This window comes from Struthio camelus, chromosome 3 (genome assembly GCF_040807025.1).
Source record: "Struthio camelus isolate bStrCam1 chromosome 3, bStrCam1.hap1, whole genome shotgun sequence".
NCBI lineage: Eukaryota > Metazoa > Chordata > Aves > Struthioniformes > Struthionidae > Struthio > Struthio camelus.
In genome coordinates, this window is record NC_090944.1 from 53,319,724 (window position 1) to 53,332,120 (window position 12,397).

Below are 12,397 nucleotides of genomic sequence, written 5' to 3' on the forward strand. Positions count from 1 at the left end.
AGTGATACAAATTTAAGCCTGATCAAGCAGCTTCCAAGGTTTCTGGGTTACAGTCAGAACAGATTCATCAAGGAATATCAGCATTATGGCCTGCTCCTCTCACTCCACAGCAACGCTGCTCTCTTCCTATCTTCAAGCTCAATATTGCTAGATATTTTCCAGGGCCAGACCATCTTCAGCACTTTTTCTTAAGACAACAAGACAATGGAGAAACATTATTATAATACACACTTCTCTCACCGAGTCATATAAATTCCATTTTTTAAGATGTCCTCCTCTCAAATCAGAAGGATAGATGTCATCATTTTTTTATTTTAGCTTACATTTTGAAGATTGTTAAACTCGTCAAGAGTCTACTAAGCTATGCACATCGGCATTTTTGTAAAAATGCCAGTCACCTTCATTCTAGATTTTCCCTTTCTCGCCTTACTATTCCTTTCATTTTTATACGGAAAGCCTCAATGTTAATCACAGGCTAAAGCATATACAGCAGCCATAGAGCATATATTTCTCCTTCTTTTTGTTGTCTTTATAAACCTTCCTTTACTATTTTAACAAATTTGTTAGAACAAAATCTGTAACTAACAGCAGAAAGGAGGACAGATTTTAACAACAAACTTCAACATCTCACCTCAAGTTCCACAGAGGCTTTTGACTCCACAAGCCAGGAACGCTGAAGAGTGAAAGTAGCTGCAGCATTCTGCAGGCACTGCAAGAGACCATAAGTTCAACAAATAATTCCGGATCTGAAAACGTGGAGTACATAAAATGAGGGCAGTATCTTTCAGAGCTCTATAAACAATAAGCCAGTAAAGGTTAAGTTTTGGATTTCTACAAAGAAAATCCGTACTAGGGTTCAGGCTGTTCAACAAATGGGGAAGAAGGTGGAAAAGGTAAAATCATGATATTTTCTGAAGACAAACTTTTTTTCCCGAGCAATTTAATAAAAATAAGTCAACTCTAAAGAGGTTCTCACGACAGTGACAATGCAATGAACTGCCAGATAAAGTCAGGGTTGGTAAAGCTATTCACGTATAGAAAAATAAGGTTATAAGCACAGTGGCAGGTGCTAACCAATTATTATCATCCAAGGAAAACCAAATACACACACACCACAGATCTTGTAGTTACGATAGGCTGCTGTATGAAAATATCAACCAGGTGTTTGGAATTATTAGCAAAGCAACAGACAAGAAAAGCAGGAGCTATATATATGCACTATATATCAATATACACTACCTGCTACAATATACAACCGTGGCAGCTTGCATCTTCAATAATATGTGCAGTTCCACTCCACTCCATCTCCATTCAAAAGTGACTGAAAAAAGGTATCACAGAGGTCTATAGAATAATTAGTGGCACAGGGAAAGCAAATGATTACTAACTCTCATCATACAAAAACTAAGGAGTACCAAAGGAAATGATTATTTAACAATTAATTGAGGAAAGTATTTGCCACAGGATGCTGTGGATGCTAAGGAAATTATGAGGGTTTAGAAGGCAATTTAGGACATGTTTCACGTGATTATAGATATCCATGTCAGGAAGAAATGTATCACTCACAGGAAGCACCTATCTCTCTCTCTCTGGACTGTAAAAGAGGGCACGGCAGTCTGATTTGAATACAGGCATTTAGAGCGTGTACATCCAGTTACTTTGACTAACTTTAAACAAACACAACAGAATTTGCTTCACCTACGTTTGCGGCTCTTTCAACATGTTTATGCCACACAACTTTACATTCTGGAATATGATATTAGCCTTAGATGATAACAGGAATCATAAAAGCCCTAAAGAGAATAAACAACAGATGTTTATGTTCAAAGGTAAAGAAAAAGAGTGTATTCTAAAACTTTGATTCATCATGAATCGTCCCTTTAAACAGAAGGAACCAGACAGGGGGAGCGGAACAGGAAAATAACTTTCTGCACCCTTACTCAAGAAGATTTTTCTCTCCTGAATTTCCTCAAGCCAGTGATGTCCTGTCAGTGGCCATGGACTCCCAGGCATCTATAGACTAAGAAAAATAATCTCACATATGCTCTCTCACCATCCCAGCTCGCTAAGCAAATAGCCACCTTCTTTTTTGTGCTTTCTCTCCTTGCTATGAAGCTTGTATGCTTTTCTGTTCAGTTTTAAGAGAAGTGGTGGAGAACATCCTCATGCAAGCTAGTGCCTGGACCTAGCTGACTACTCAATGTTGGAGGTGGGCTTTAGCCGTTCGGTTGTTCCATAGGTCATCAGATCTCTCTTCTTTTCAAGAAGGATGAAACAAACTGTAATTTGTTCTTGCAAAGAACATACCTAACCTAAAAGGAGGACTGCAGGCTTTCAATCTCAGGTAGAACTAGAAGTTTCAAGTGTTGCTCCCAGGCTCACTGTTTCCTGACAGTTTCTAGGCAGCACCTTTCTCAGTACTCAGTTCATTCATCTGAGATGTGTAACCTCTCCATCCACAGGGAATCTACATGCTTAAGCATGTTTCAGCTACACTTATCCCACTTGCAGGTAAAGCTAATTATGCTTTTTCTTGGCAATCATCTTCATAAAATAAGTGACTAGCATTCCAGTCATCGAATTCAAGAGGAATCCTCCCGTACATTTTTTTCTTTAAAAAAAAAAAAAAAAAAAGGACTTCTACCACCAGCATCCACATGGTTACTAAACACGAACCTTGTATTTTGTTCCTCCCTCATCATTCTTCCTATCCCTCCCATCTCCCATAAATTATACAAGGTTAGAAATTTGAAGTTGAAAGAGGGGCTGATAAAATAACTTAACAGCAGTTTTATTTCAGTCCTCATTCACTCTTTGAGAAAGAGATGCTGTAGTTTCAAAGCCAGAGTCATTGCTGAACGGTAATTACATAGCTTATAGAAGACGACCATGCTTCGATAGTTTGAATAGGCAAGTTTATTGATGGTCAAAGCGCTCAAGTAAGAGGCAGATACCTTTTTGTCACTGTATTACCACTTTTGGAACATGTACTCTCACTGTTTCTTTTCAGATGCAAAAAAGCTCCACACAATCACTTTTTTTTCTTCCATTTCAATGCAGGAAATTACCAGGTATGCACATTTTCTCTCAAGCAAGGTTTTCACTCATATGCAAATTTTTTATGGAACATAATAGACAATTATTTCTATGAAGTACACACTTAAAGCTAAATATCACACAAATTTCATTCATCAAATATAATTATTGCTAGAACTCTGGTGTCTGTTTTTAACAGCTTTTTAAGCTAAAAGTACATTTCTGTTCAGAATTCAGAGAGCATGCTCAACCAGAAATAAAAGATCACATTTTATATGCAAAGCCAACATCAGTCAAAGCCAGTCTCTCACATAGCCATAACAGGGAACTTTTTTACCTGTGAAAACAGTACCATAATACTACTTATGCTTGATGCAGAGCAGAATAAGCTATGAACAGCTGCCAAAAATGCTCAGTCATTAAATGGATTTGCTAAAAGTAAGCATGTTTTCTGAACTGGCCAGCACCAAGATTTAGCCATGTAGGAGCAATCTTTCCTCAAAAACCTGAGGCTGACGGTGTCTGATATAATGAACCTATTTCTCGGGAATGTTTTTAAGCGCTTATGAATTGGAAGCCTTTGGGTGTTTTTACAGCTACTATTTTGAAGGTAAACTTTGCAAAAACAATTTAGGCATCTCTGTGCATAAAACCATAAAAAAGTAAAATCTGGGGGGGGGGGGGAAGGGATAAAGTCAAAAACAAACATGAGCGCCATAGGCCCTTTTTTTTTAAATAAAATATATAGTATGTTTGCAGAAAACACTCAAATGTGTGTTCTCTGACACCTCATTATTGTACAAAGAAGCCTGGGAGATGCTCCATTCTCCATAAGGGGTGAACACTGTTGCCTATGTCACTAAGCAGAGCCACCAACATATTGCAATGGAATTCTTTCTGCTAAAGCCAAAGCAGGGATAGTCGGAGCATAAATCAGCCGGGACAATGTTCTTGCTCACCTAACTGTTCCTCCTGAAACAAACTAGCAGTTTTCACTTTCAATACCTATTTACATATCTTAAACTGAAACTAATCAGCTACGCTGCATGAGTAGATGAACCACAAAACTATTCAAGAGCAGCATTAGTTTAATATGGGAAATTTTCCTCTTTTCCACTCTATAAACATTACTGTAGCAATTTTCAGAGGGAAGCATGGTGGGGAAACAGCCACCTCTGCATTGGGTCATTATGTACAACTAATCGCTCTCTTGAGGAAATTTCTTTCTGCCCTTAATTCACAGAGCCATTAACTCTTACGAAACGCCAACCATGGGAGTCATTATTACTATTCTAAATCAGAAATATGCAAAATATAATGAATAATTCTATTTTCTTAGCTGTTACAAACAAATATGGTCTTATTTTTCAATCACATGAAAGGACATGTGAAGTTCTAATTTCATTTCAAGCATCACCACAATATTATCTCACCTTCTCACTAGTTCAATAGTCCTATCAACCATACGTATGCTGCAAGAGCAATCTGAATACCATAGTATCAAGAACGTTAAACATTTAAAAGTTTATTTTTCGTAGGGGACGTCAAGGACAAGAAGAAACACTTCTTCAAAAACATCATTAACAAAAGGAAGACTAAGGAAAACGTGGGTCCAGTACTGAATGGGGCAGGGAGCCTGGTGAAAAAGGATACAGAGAAGGCAGAGTTGTTGAATGCCTTCTCTGCTTTAGTCTTTACTGCTAAGCCTAGCTCTCAGGAATCCCTGACCCTGGTGACAAGAGAGGGAGTCTGCAGAAAGGAAAATTTTCCCTTGGTCAAGGAGGATCCAGTTAGGGATTGCTTAGGCAAACTTGACACCCACAAGTCCGTGGGCCCCGATGGGATGCACTCACAACTGCTGAGGGAGCTGGCAGATGTTATTGCTAGGCCACTCTCCATCATCTTTGAAAGGTCCTGGAGATCAGGAGAGGTGCCTGAGGACTGGAAGAAAGCCAATGTCACCCCCGTCTTCCAAAAGGGCAAGAAAGAGGAGCCAGGAAACTACAGGCCTGTCAGCCTCACCTCCATCCCTGGAAAGGTGATGGAACAGCTCCTCCTGGAGGTCCTCACTAAGCATCTGGAGGACAAGGTGGTGATCAGGAGTAGTCAGCATGGATTCACCAAAGGGAAATCATGCTGGACCAATCTGATAGCCTTCTCTGACAGAATGACTGGCTGGGTAGATGAGGGCAGAGCAGTGGCTGTTGTCTGCCTGGACTTCAGCAAGGCTTTTGACATTGTCTCCCATCACATCCTCCTAGGTAAGCTCAGGAAGTGTGGGCTGGACGAGTGGACGGTGAGGTGGACTGAGAACAGGCTGAATGGCAGAGCTCGGAGGGTGGTGATTAGCGGCACCGAGTCTAGCTGGAGGCCTGTAGCTAGCGGTGTCCGCCAGGGGTCAGTGCTGGGTCCAGTCTTGTTCAACGTAGTCATCCATGACCTGGATGAAGGCACAGGGCGCACCCTCAGCAAGTTTGCTGCTGATCCTAAACTGGGGGGGAGTGGCTGACACACCAGAGGGCTGTGCTGCCATTCAGAGGGACCTGGACAGGCTGGAGAGGTGGGCAGAGAGGAGCCTCCTGCAGTTCAACACAGGCAAGTGCAGGGTCCTGCCCCTGGGGAGGAAGAACCCCAGGCACCAGTCCCGGCTGGGCGCTGACCTGCTGGAGAGCAGCTCTGCAGAGAAGGACCTGGGAGTGCTGGTGGACAACAAGTTGAGCATGAGGCAGCAATGCGCCCTTGTGGCCAAGAAGGCCGACGGTCTCCTGGGGTGCACTAGGCAGAGTGTTGCCAGCAGGTGGAGGGAGGTGATCCTGCCTCTCTGCTCAGCCCTGGTGAGCCCCCACCTGGAGTACTGTGTCCAGTGCTGGGCTCCCCAGGACAAGAGAGACATGGCACTCCTGGAGAGAGTCCAGTGAAGGGCCACTAAGATGATGAGGGCACTGGAGCATCTCTCCTATGAGGAAAGGCTGAGGGAGCTGGCACCGTTTAGCTTGGAGAAGAGAAGACTGAGCTGGAACAGGTTGCCCAGAGAGGTAGTGGAGTTTCCTTCCCTGGAAATATTCAAAAGCTGTCTGGACACAATCCTGGGCAACATGCTCTAGGCGACCCCGCTCAAGCAGGGGTGTTGGACTAGATGATCTCCAGAGGTCCCTTCTAACCTCAACCATTCTGTGATTCTGCAATTCTTAAAAACATACTCTCTTAATCCACAGTCTCTGCCTAGTTATTAACATACAAGTAACAAGATAGAAGCCCTGCCTTTGCTTCCTAAATTTTAAGTGGAACTTTCGATTATGCATGCAATTACTACACATCAGTTTGACCAAAACCACCACCAAAACCACTGCCAAAACCCAAAACAACAATAAACACCACACATACCAACCCAGGCAGGCTCCCATGAAAAGAATAGGGATTTGTAAGTCATCTTGTGCTGCTTTGCTCAGTAATGTACTCCCTTTCCGAATATCCTGTTTAATAAACAAAAAAAAACACTGTATTCAGTGACATATTTAACCACAAGGCAGGAAAATATCAGAATGGTAGCAGTTTTTCCTGTAATAAAGAGACCATGTCTCCTGACCAGATAAGGTCGTATGTCCACACCCTGCAGAAGGTATCGATCTTAGGCAAGACTAAATGCATCTAAATTTCATTAAGCCCAGGGATCCTCAGCTATCTCACCAGTGGAGCATAAGTATCTCACCATTTAACGCTAACATCTTCCAGATCCAGTGTGGCATCCTGTTTGGAATCTCATTCAGAGGTACTTCATTAATTTAGGGGCAAGTAAACAGAAGTTAGCTACTGCAAGTCTTTTATGAGAACTGTTAAAAGATAAGCTTAGTTTAGCACTTAGTTTGGAAACATCAGGAACCTGATCCTGAGAACTCCAAAACCTCTTGGAAGAAACATTATATAAATCCACAGCGCACTACTAAACATAATGAAGAAGCTGAATGATTTTTTCCCTCCACATGACAGAGATATCATAATGGCATCACAAAAGCAAAAACAAGAGGCAAGAAAACAGGTCTGAATAGCTACGTCAGGAAGAACAAACAATACAGGTTTCAACGCAGGATCTCAACACTTCCCTTATATGCTCTAGTGCTACTCAATCATCGGTGGATGCAACTATACCTAAAATAGTTAAAATGATTTCTGTAAAGTGGGCCTAGAATAACTAGAATGTTTTTTATTTCATCATGATATACCTCTGGTTAACTGAGGCCATCAATTTTCAATGCAGCTCTTCCAAACGCTCTCAGAGGGAAGTTAGAAAATTTCAGTGAGCCTTGAAAAACCGAGTTAATATAACACTGAAAGATCCCAACGATCCAATTTATTTATAAATATGGTTTATATTTAAAAATCAAAGAGCAAAGATGTGGGACAGAGACTTTCCCATTCTGTTTTTTAAAGGCTACATAACTGTTAATCTCTTTTGGAAAAAGCTTTCAGAATAAGTAGCTAGAGGTCAACTCCACACTGGAGCAAAAGATATCAGGCTCCTTCAGGAACACACACCGTCTACACAAACGGTGCACATGGGGGTTGGAGGACAAACCAGCCAGTGAGTTGACAATGACTTCCTAGAAAAGAAGCAGGAATAACAAATTGCAGTTTAAGCTTGTTGAGAAGTCTACCTTCTACAGAAGAAATGCATTATCTAGCCATGATGGAAATCTGGTCTGAAAGACTTTGACAAGGTATTAATGCAAATTATTTTGCATTAGCACAAAGTTTGACTTTGCATTTATTCCATAGAACAGGGTAGGAAGGAAAAGTATGGATCTCAGATTTAGTTATGCATAAAAGACAAAACGTAGGTGTTAGATTATTACAAGCTTTCAATCTTAATCTCTTCCCTGTTTAATGAGATAAGTATCATTAACTACTAATCTTCCCTCTTAGCCTTTCTGAAACAAAGTGAATACGTTTGTCAGCAGGCAGAAGACTCTGCCAGAAACTTGGATTAGAGAGAGCAACAACAGGTCAGAGCTTCCCACCAGAGAAGCACGTTCTTTGACACAAGAACTATTCTTGTGCACTTACAGAAAATATTTCCAACTCTCCTTAAAGGTACTTTTAAATCCAATTAAAAAAAAAAATCCAGAATATCACCTATATCTTATCCAGAAACTAGGGAGATCTTCAATTTCAAGCCTCCAAGCATGGAAAAAGTAAGTGTATTTTTCCAAAGCAGACTTGGAAAATTTTACTAAATTTGAGTAGCTTGAAGAGCTTGCTCTTAACTTTGTAAGATGCTTTGGGTAGTCTTCCGTTGGCAGTCAGGGTCTAATACTGTTTCCAAATGATATTCCTTGTTTTCTGTTACAGACTATGGGCCAGACTTTTTTTTAATAAAAATAGAGGGGAAAAGATCTGTAATCCTTCAAGATCCTGCAATTAAAAATGAATACAGGGATTCCTGTACCCACAAAGATATATTTATGTGATTACAACCTCGTCGATACGAGCACTTAGAGTCAGCAGTGCTACTGAAAGGCTCGTCCTGACTTCTTCCTCATTCATTCATCTCCGCGTCCAGTTCCTCATTCACACCCTCGCACTGCTCCCCCGCTCCTGCGCAGGTATAGGCAAATGTCAACCAGAAGGGTTGATCTGGGTTAAAATGGACCCTGGCAAACAAACAGCAGTTTCACATTTCTGACCTGAAGCTGTGAAATGTTGGGATACACAAAATCAAGGCATAAATCATGGCCTAGATTTAACTACTCTATACTAAGACGTATTTACTACAGATCACATCCAAGATGGTGCCAGTGCTGTACCATCAACAAGAACTACAAACCTTGTAGTTACCAATGATCTTAGAGCAATTTGCATCTAACCAGATAAAATTCAAATCTCCAAGCCAAGAACTGTCATTTCCAAATAACTGAAATGGCAGAACCAAAATCAGAGATTTTAGCCATCATTTTACCAAAAAGTGCTTCCCATAAGCATTTAGTTTACATTAGAGACTTAGCAACAGGCTAGAGAAGGCCTCAAAGGTATTAAGAAACATTAAGTGCACATCACTTTTCAACTTTTGCCAAACACTTTAATGACAGCTCACTACATTCAGTTTTACCTGGTCCACAGTCATTTCTTAACAAGTTTCTTAAAATTTTCTTTGGATATTAAGCCAAACTATGGGTCAAAATAAATATAAATACTGAAAGTTTCCAACCCTCACCAAAAAGTAGTTTTATCTACCTCTTAACAGAAGATAATAGGTTTAAAAAAAAAAAAAAAAGCCTGCTTCAAGTCATAAAGCTTTAATTAAGGTTATTTTGGCTTTGCAACTTCTCCAGTGTATTCTTTAACTGAATGGAAGATTCAGTTCTTTGAAGACATTTGGCTTTACATATCCTAAGGTAGAGATCTAAAGACTCCCTCTATTAAATTGTTTGTACCTCCTTTGTATTACCCCACTACACATCCCTTAAATACACTATTACATCACATTCTACTGAAAAATAGGGGAAGCTGGATTTTCTTATTAGTCAGTAGTTCTGACAACAACTGTTAGCATGCGTTTTTTGTTTTTTTTAATCAAAAGCAAAGGGCTTACAAAATTAATCTTAAAAACGGTAACCCTGTCACCAACAACATTTACACTGATGGAATTTTTGTAAGTTGTCTCCTACAAAAATATACTTTGTGAAGTAAAATCAGATGTAATGAAAATTCATCCTTTCATAGAAGTATGAAGAGATGGTAACAGAAATGTAGTTAGAATGACAACAAAAAGGTTACTGAACCAGTACTCTCTTCACACAGTATGCTGCCCACACTAGGTTCAAGAGATTTGTTTTAGTTCCCAGGGTAAAGGGGTCCCTCCATCCAGCTATGCTCTTCCCATATGGGTTCAGGTCACGTTGCAGCTAAGTTCTGTTGCTTCTCAAGACTCCTGCTGCTGTGAAGCAGATGTTATGGATCTTTTTTCTTGGAAATGCAGGAACCATTGGCATTAGGCTCACAGAGAAGAGGTGTTGCTAGCAAGTTAAATGAGGTGACTATATTTCAGTACCAGAAGAGTGCTCCCTTGCAGCATTCTGCTCTGAGAGTTCTCAAAGTCTGTTAGGATAAGATTGAGCTAAGAACAAAAAAATAGATTTAGGTTTTGCGCTTAGATATATAGATATATTTATATGCATGTACACGAACACACACGTGCGCATTTATTTTTTCAGTAATTATTAGTATCTCTCTTTTAACTGAAAACTAAAACAATTATGCCTAATGCAACAAAATACTAACTTGCTTTGTGTTCCTTTGAATTGTATCCAGATTTACCCTATAATTTGCTATGATAGTCTAAATTAGTCTGTTAATATTCTAATATGCAGCTGATTTATCATAACGTAGAAACAGAGACTAAATAACTCATAACTCGTTTAAGCCATGCCATCTAATTGCTATAACAGCTTCAGAACAATTTTTGTCTAATGCCAGTCAACTGCAGTAACTGTTTCCAGACAGTAAACTTACCTCTGAGCAACAATCCCAGTTATAAGTCAATCAGCTCTGTTCATACTACAAATATAAAATAATTTAAATTGAGAGTTTACATTTGGACAACACTCAAGGTGAGACGGCATACTACAGACATACAGATCCTATTCAATACAGGCACAAACAATTTCTGTACAAACATGACTGGCAGAGTCTGGAAATGTTCCCTGCATCATGAACAGATAAGAAATTAAATGAAATTTACAAGCCAAAAATATTAAAAAAAATAATCTCGTGATTTTCAAAATACACTGCTTTGTTGTAATATAACACAAGAGACCTCACTGTTTTCTTTTTTTTTCCCCCTTCAAGAATTTTTACTTGTAATTTAAATTCAAGCAAACAAATAGCTTTATCCATGGAAGGAATGAAGGAACCCTCCATTCACTTTTCAGTTCAAAAATATAATATTACAATATGCTGCATATCAACGTGTCTTAGTTAGGTTTACAGAAGTGGAATAAACTCAAGATTTCACTGGATAACATTTGTAAGGTACTGACAAGTAACGTTACCACAATTCCCCTTTACAGTTATCTTTACAGTTGACTGATGTGATTTTGCAGCACTCAGTGATTTTGTGCTACCTAGGAAATGTTAAACAAACACTAATTCTAAGCCAACTTTTCACATGGTTAGAGTTACAGCGATTCTCAGTTCACAAACTTCACATTTAAGAAAAGCCAGAATCACTCACAGAATCACTCACAGAATCACTCACAGAATCACTCACAGAATCACTCACAGAATCACTCACAGAATCACTCACAGAATCACTCACAGAATCACTCACAGAATCACTCACAGAATCACTCACAGAATCACTCACAGAATCACTCACAGAATCACTCACAGAATCACTCACAGAATCACTCACAGAATCACTCACAGAATCACTCACAGAATCACTCACAGAATCACTCACAGAATCACTCACAGAATCACTCACAGAATCACTCACAGAATCACTCACAGAATCACTCACAGAATCACTCACAGAATCACTCACAGAATCACTCACAGAATCACTCACAGAATCACTCACAGAATCACTCACAGAATCACTCACAGAATCACTCACAGAATCACTCACAGAATCACTCACAGAATCACTCACAGAATCACTCACAGAATCACTCACAGAATCACTCACAGAATCACTCACAGAATCACTCACAGAATCACTCACAGAATCACTCACAGAATCACTCACAGAATCACTCACAGAATCACTCACAGAATCACTCACAGAATCACTCACAGAATCACTCACAGAATCACTCACAGAATCACTCACAGAATCACTCACAGAATCACTCACAGAATCACTCACAGAATCACTCACAGAATCACTCACAGAATCACTCACAGAATCACTCACAGAATCACTCACAGAATCACTCACAGAATCACTCACAGAATCACTCACAGAATCACTCACAGAATCACTCACAGAATCACTCACAGAATCACTCACAGAATCACTCACAGAATCACTCACAGAATCACTCACAGAATCACTCACAGAATCACTCACAGAATCACTCACAGAATCACTCACAGAATCACTCACAGAATCACTCACAGAATCACTCACAGAATCACTCACAGAATCACTCACAGAATCACTCACAGAATCACTCACAGAATCACTCACAGAATCACTCACAGAATCACTCACAGAATCACTCACAGAATCACTCACAGAATCACTCACAGAATCACTCACAGAATCACTCACAGAATCACTCACAGAATCACTCACAGAATCACTCACAGAATCACTCACAGAATCACTCACAGAATCACTCACAGAATCACTCACAGAATC

At 39.8% G+C, this 12,397-nt stretch overlaps 1 protein-coding gene across 7 annotated transcripts in view; it reads right to left on the reverse strand.

Annotated features, from left to right (window-relative positions):
• Positions 1–12,397, reverse strand: part of GPR63 (G protein-coupled receptor 63) — a 35,528-nt gene that overhangs the window by 6,652 nt on the left and 16,479 nt on the right. For 2 of the 7 annotated variants that reach the window (XM_068937839.1, XM_068937836.1), the window contains exons 2-3: positions 6,421–6,509; positions 632–709 (exon numbers count right to left, since the gene is read on the reverse strand). In XM_068937839.1, the coding sequence (XP_068793940.1) occupies positions 632–709; positions 6,421–6,509 (167 nt within the window). Of the gene's footprint in view, positions 1–631; positions 710–1,239; positions 6,224–6,420; positions 6,510–12,397 lie in introns of all 7 variants that reach the window. The other 5 variants (XM_068937833.1, XM_068937835.1, XM_068937834.1 and 2 more) reach the window with 5 other exon arrangements.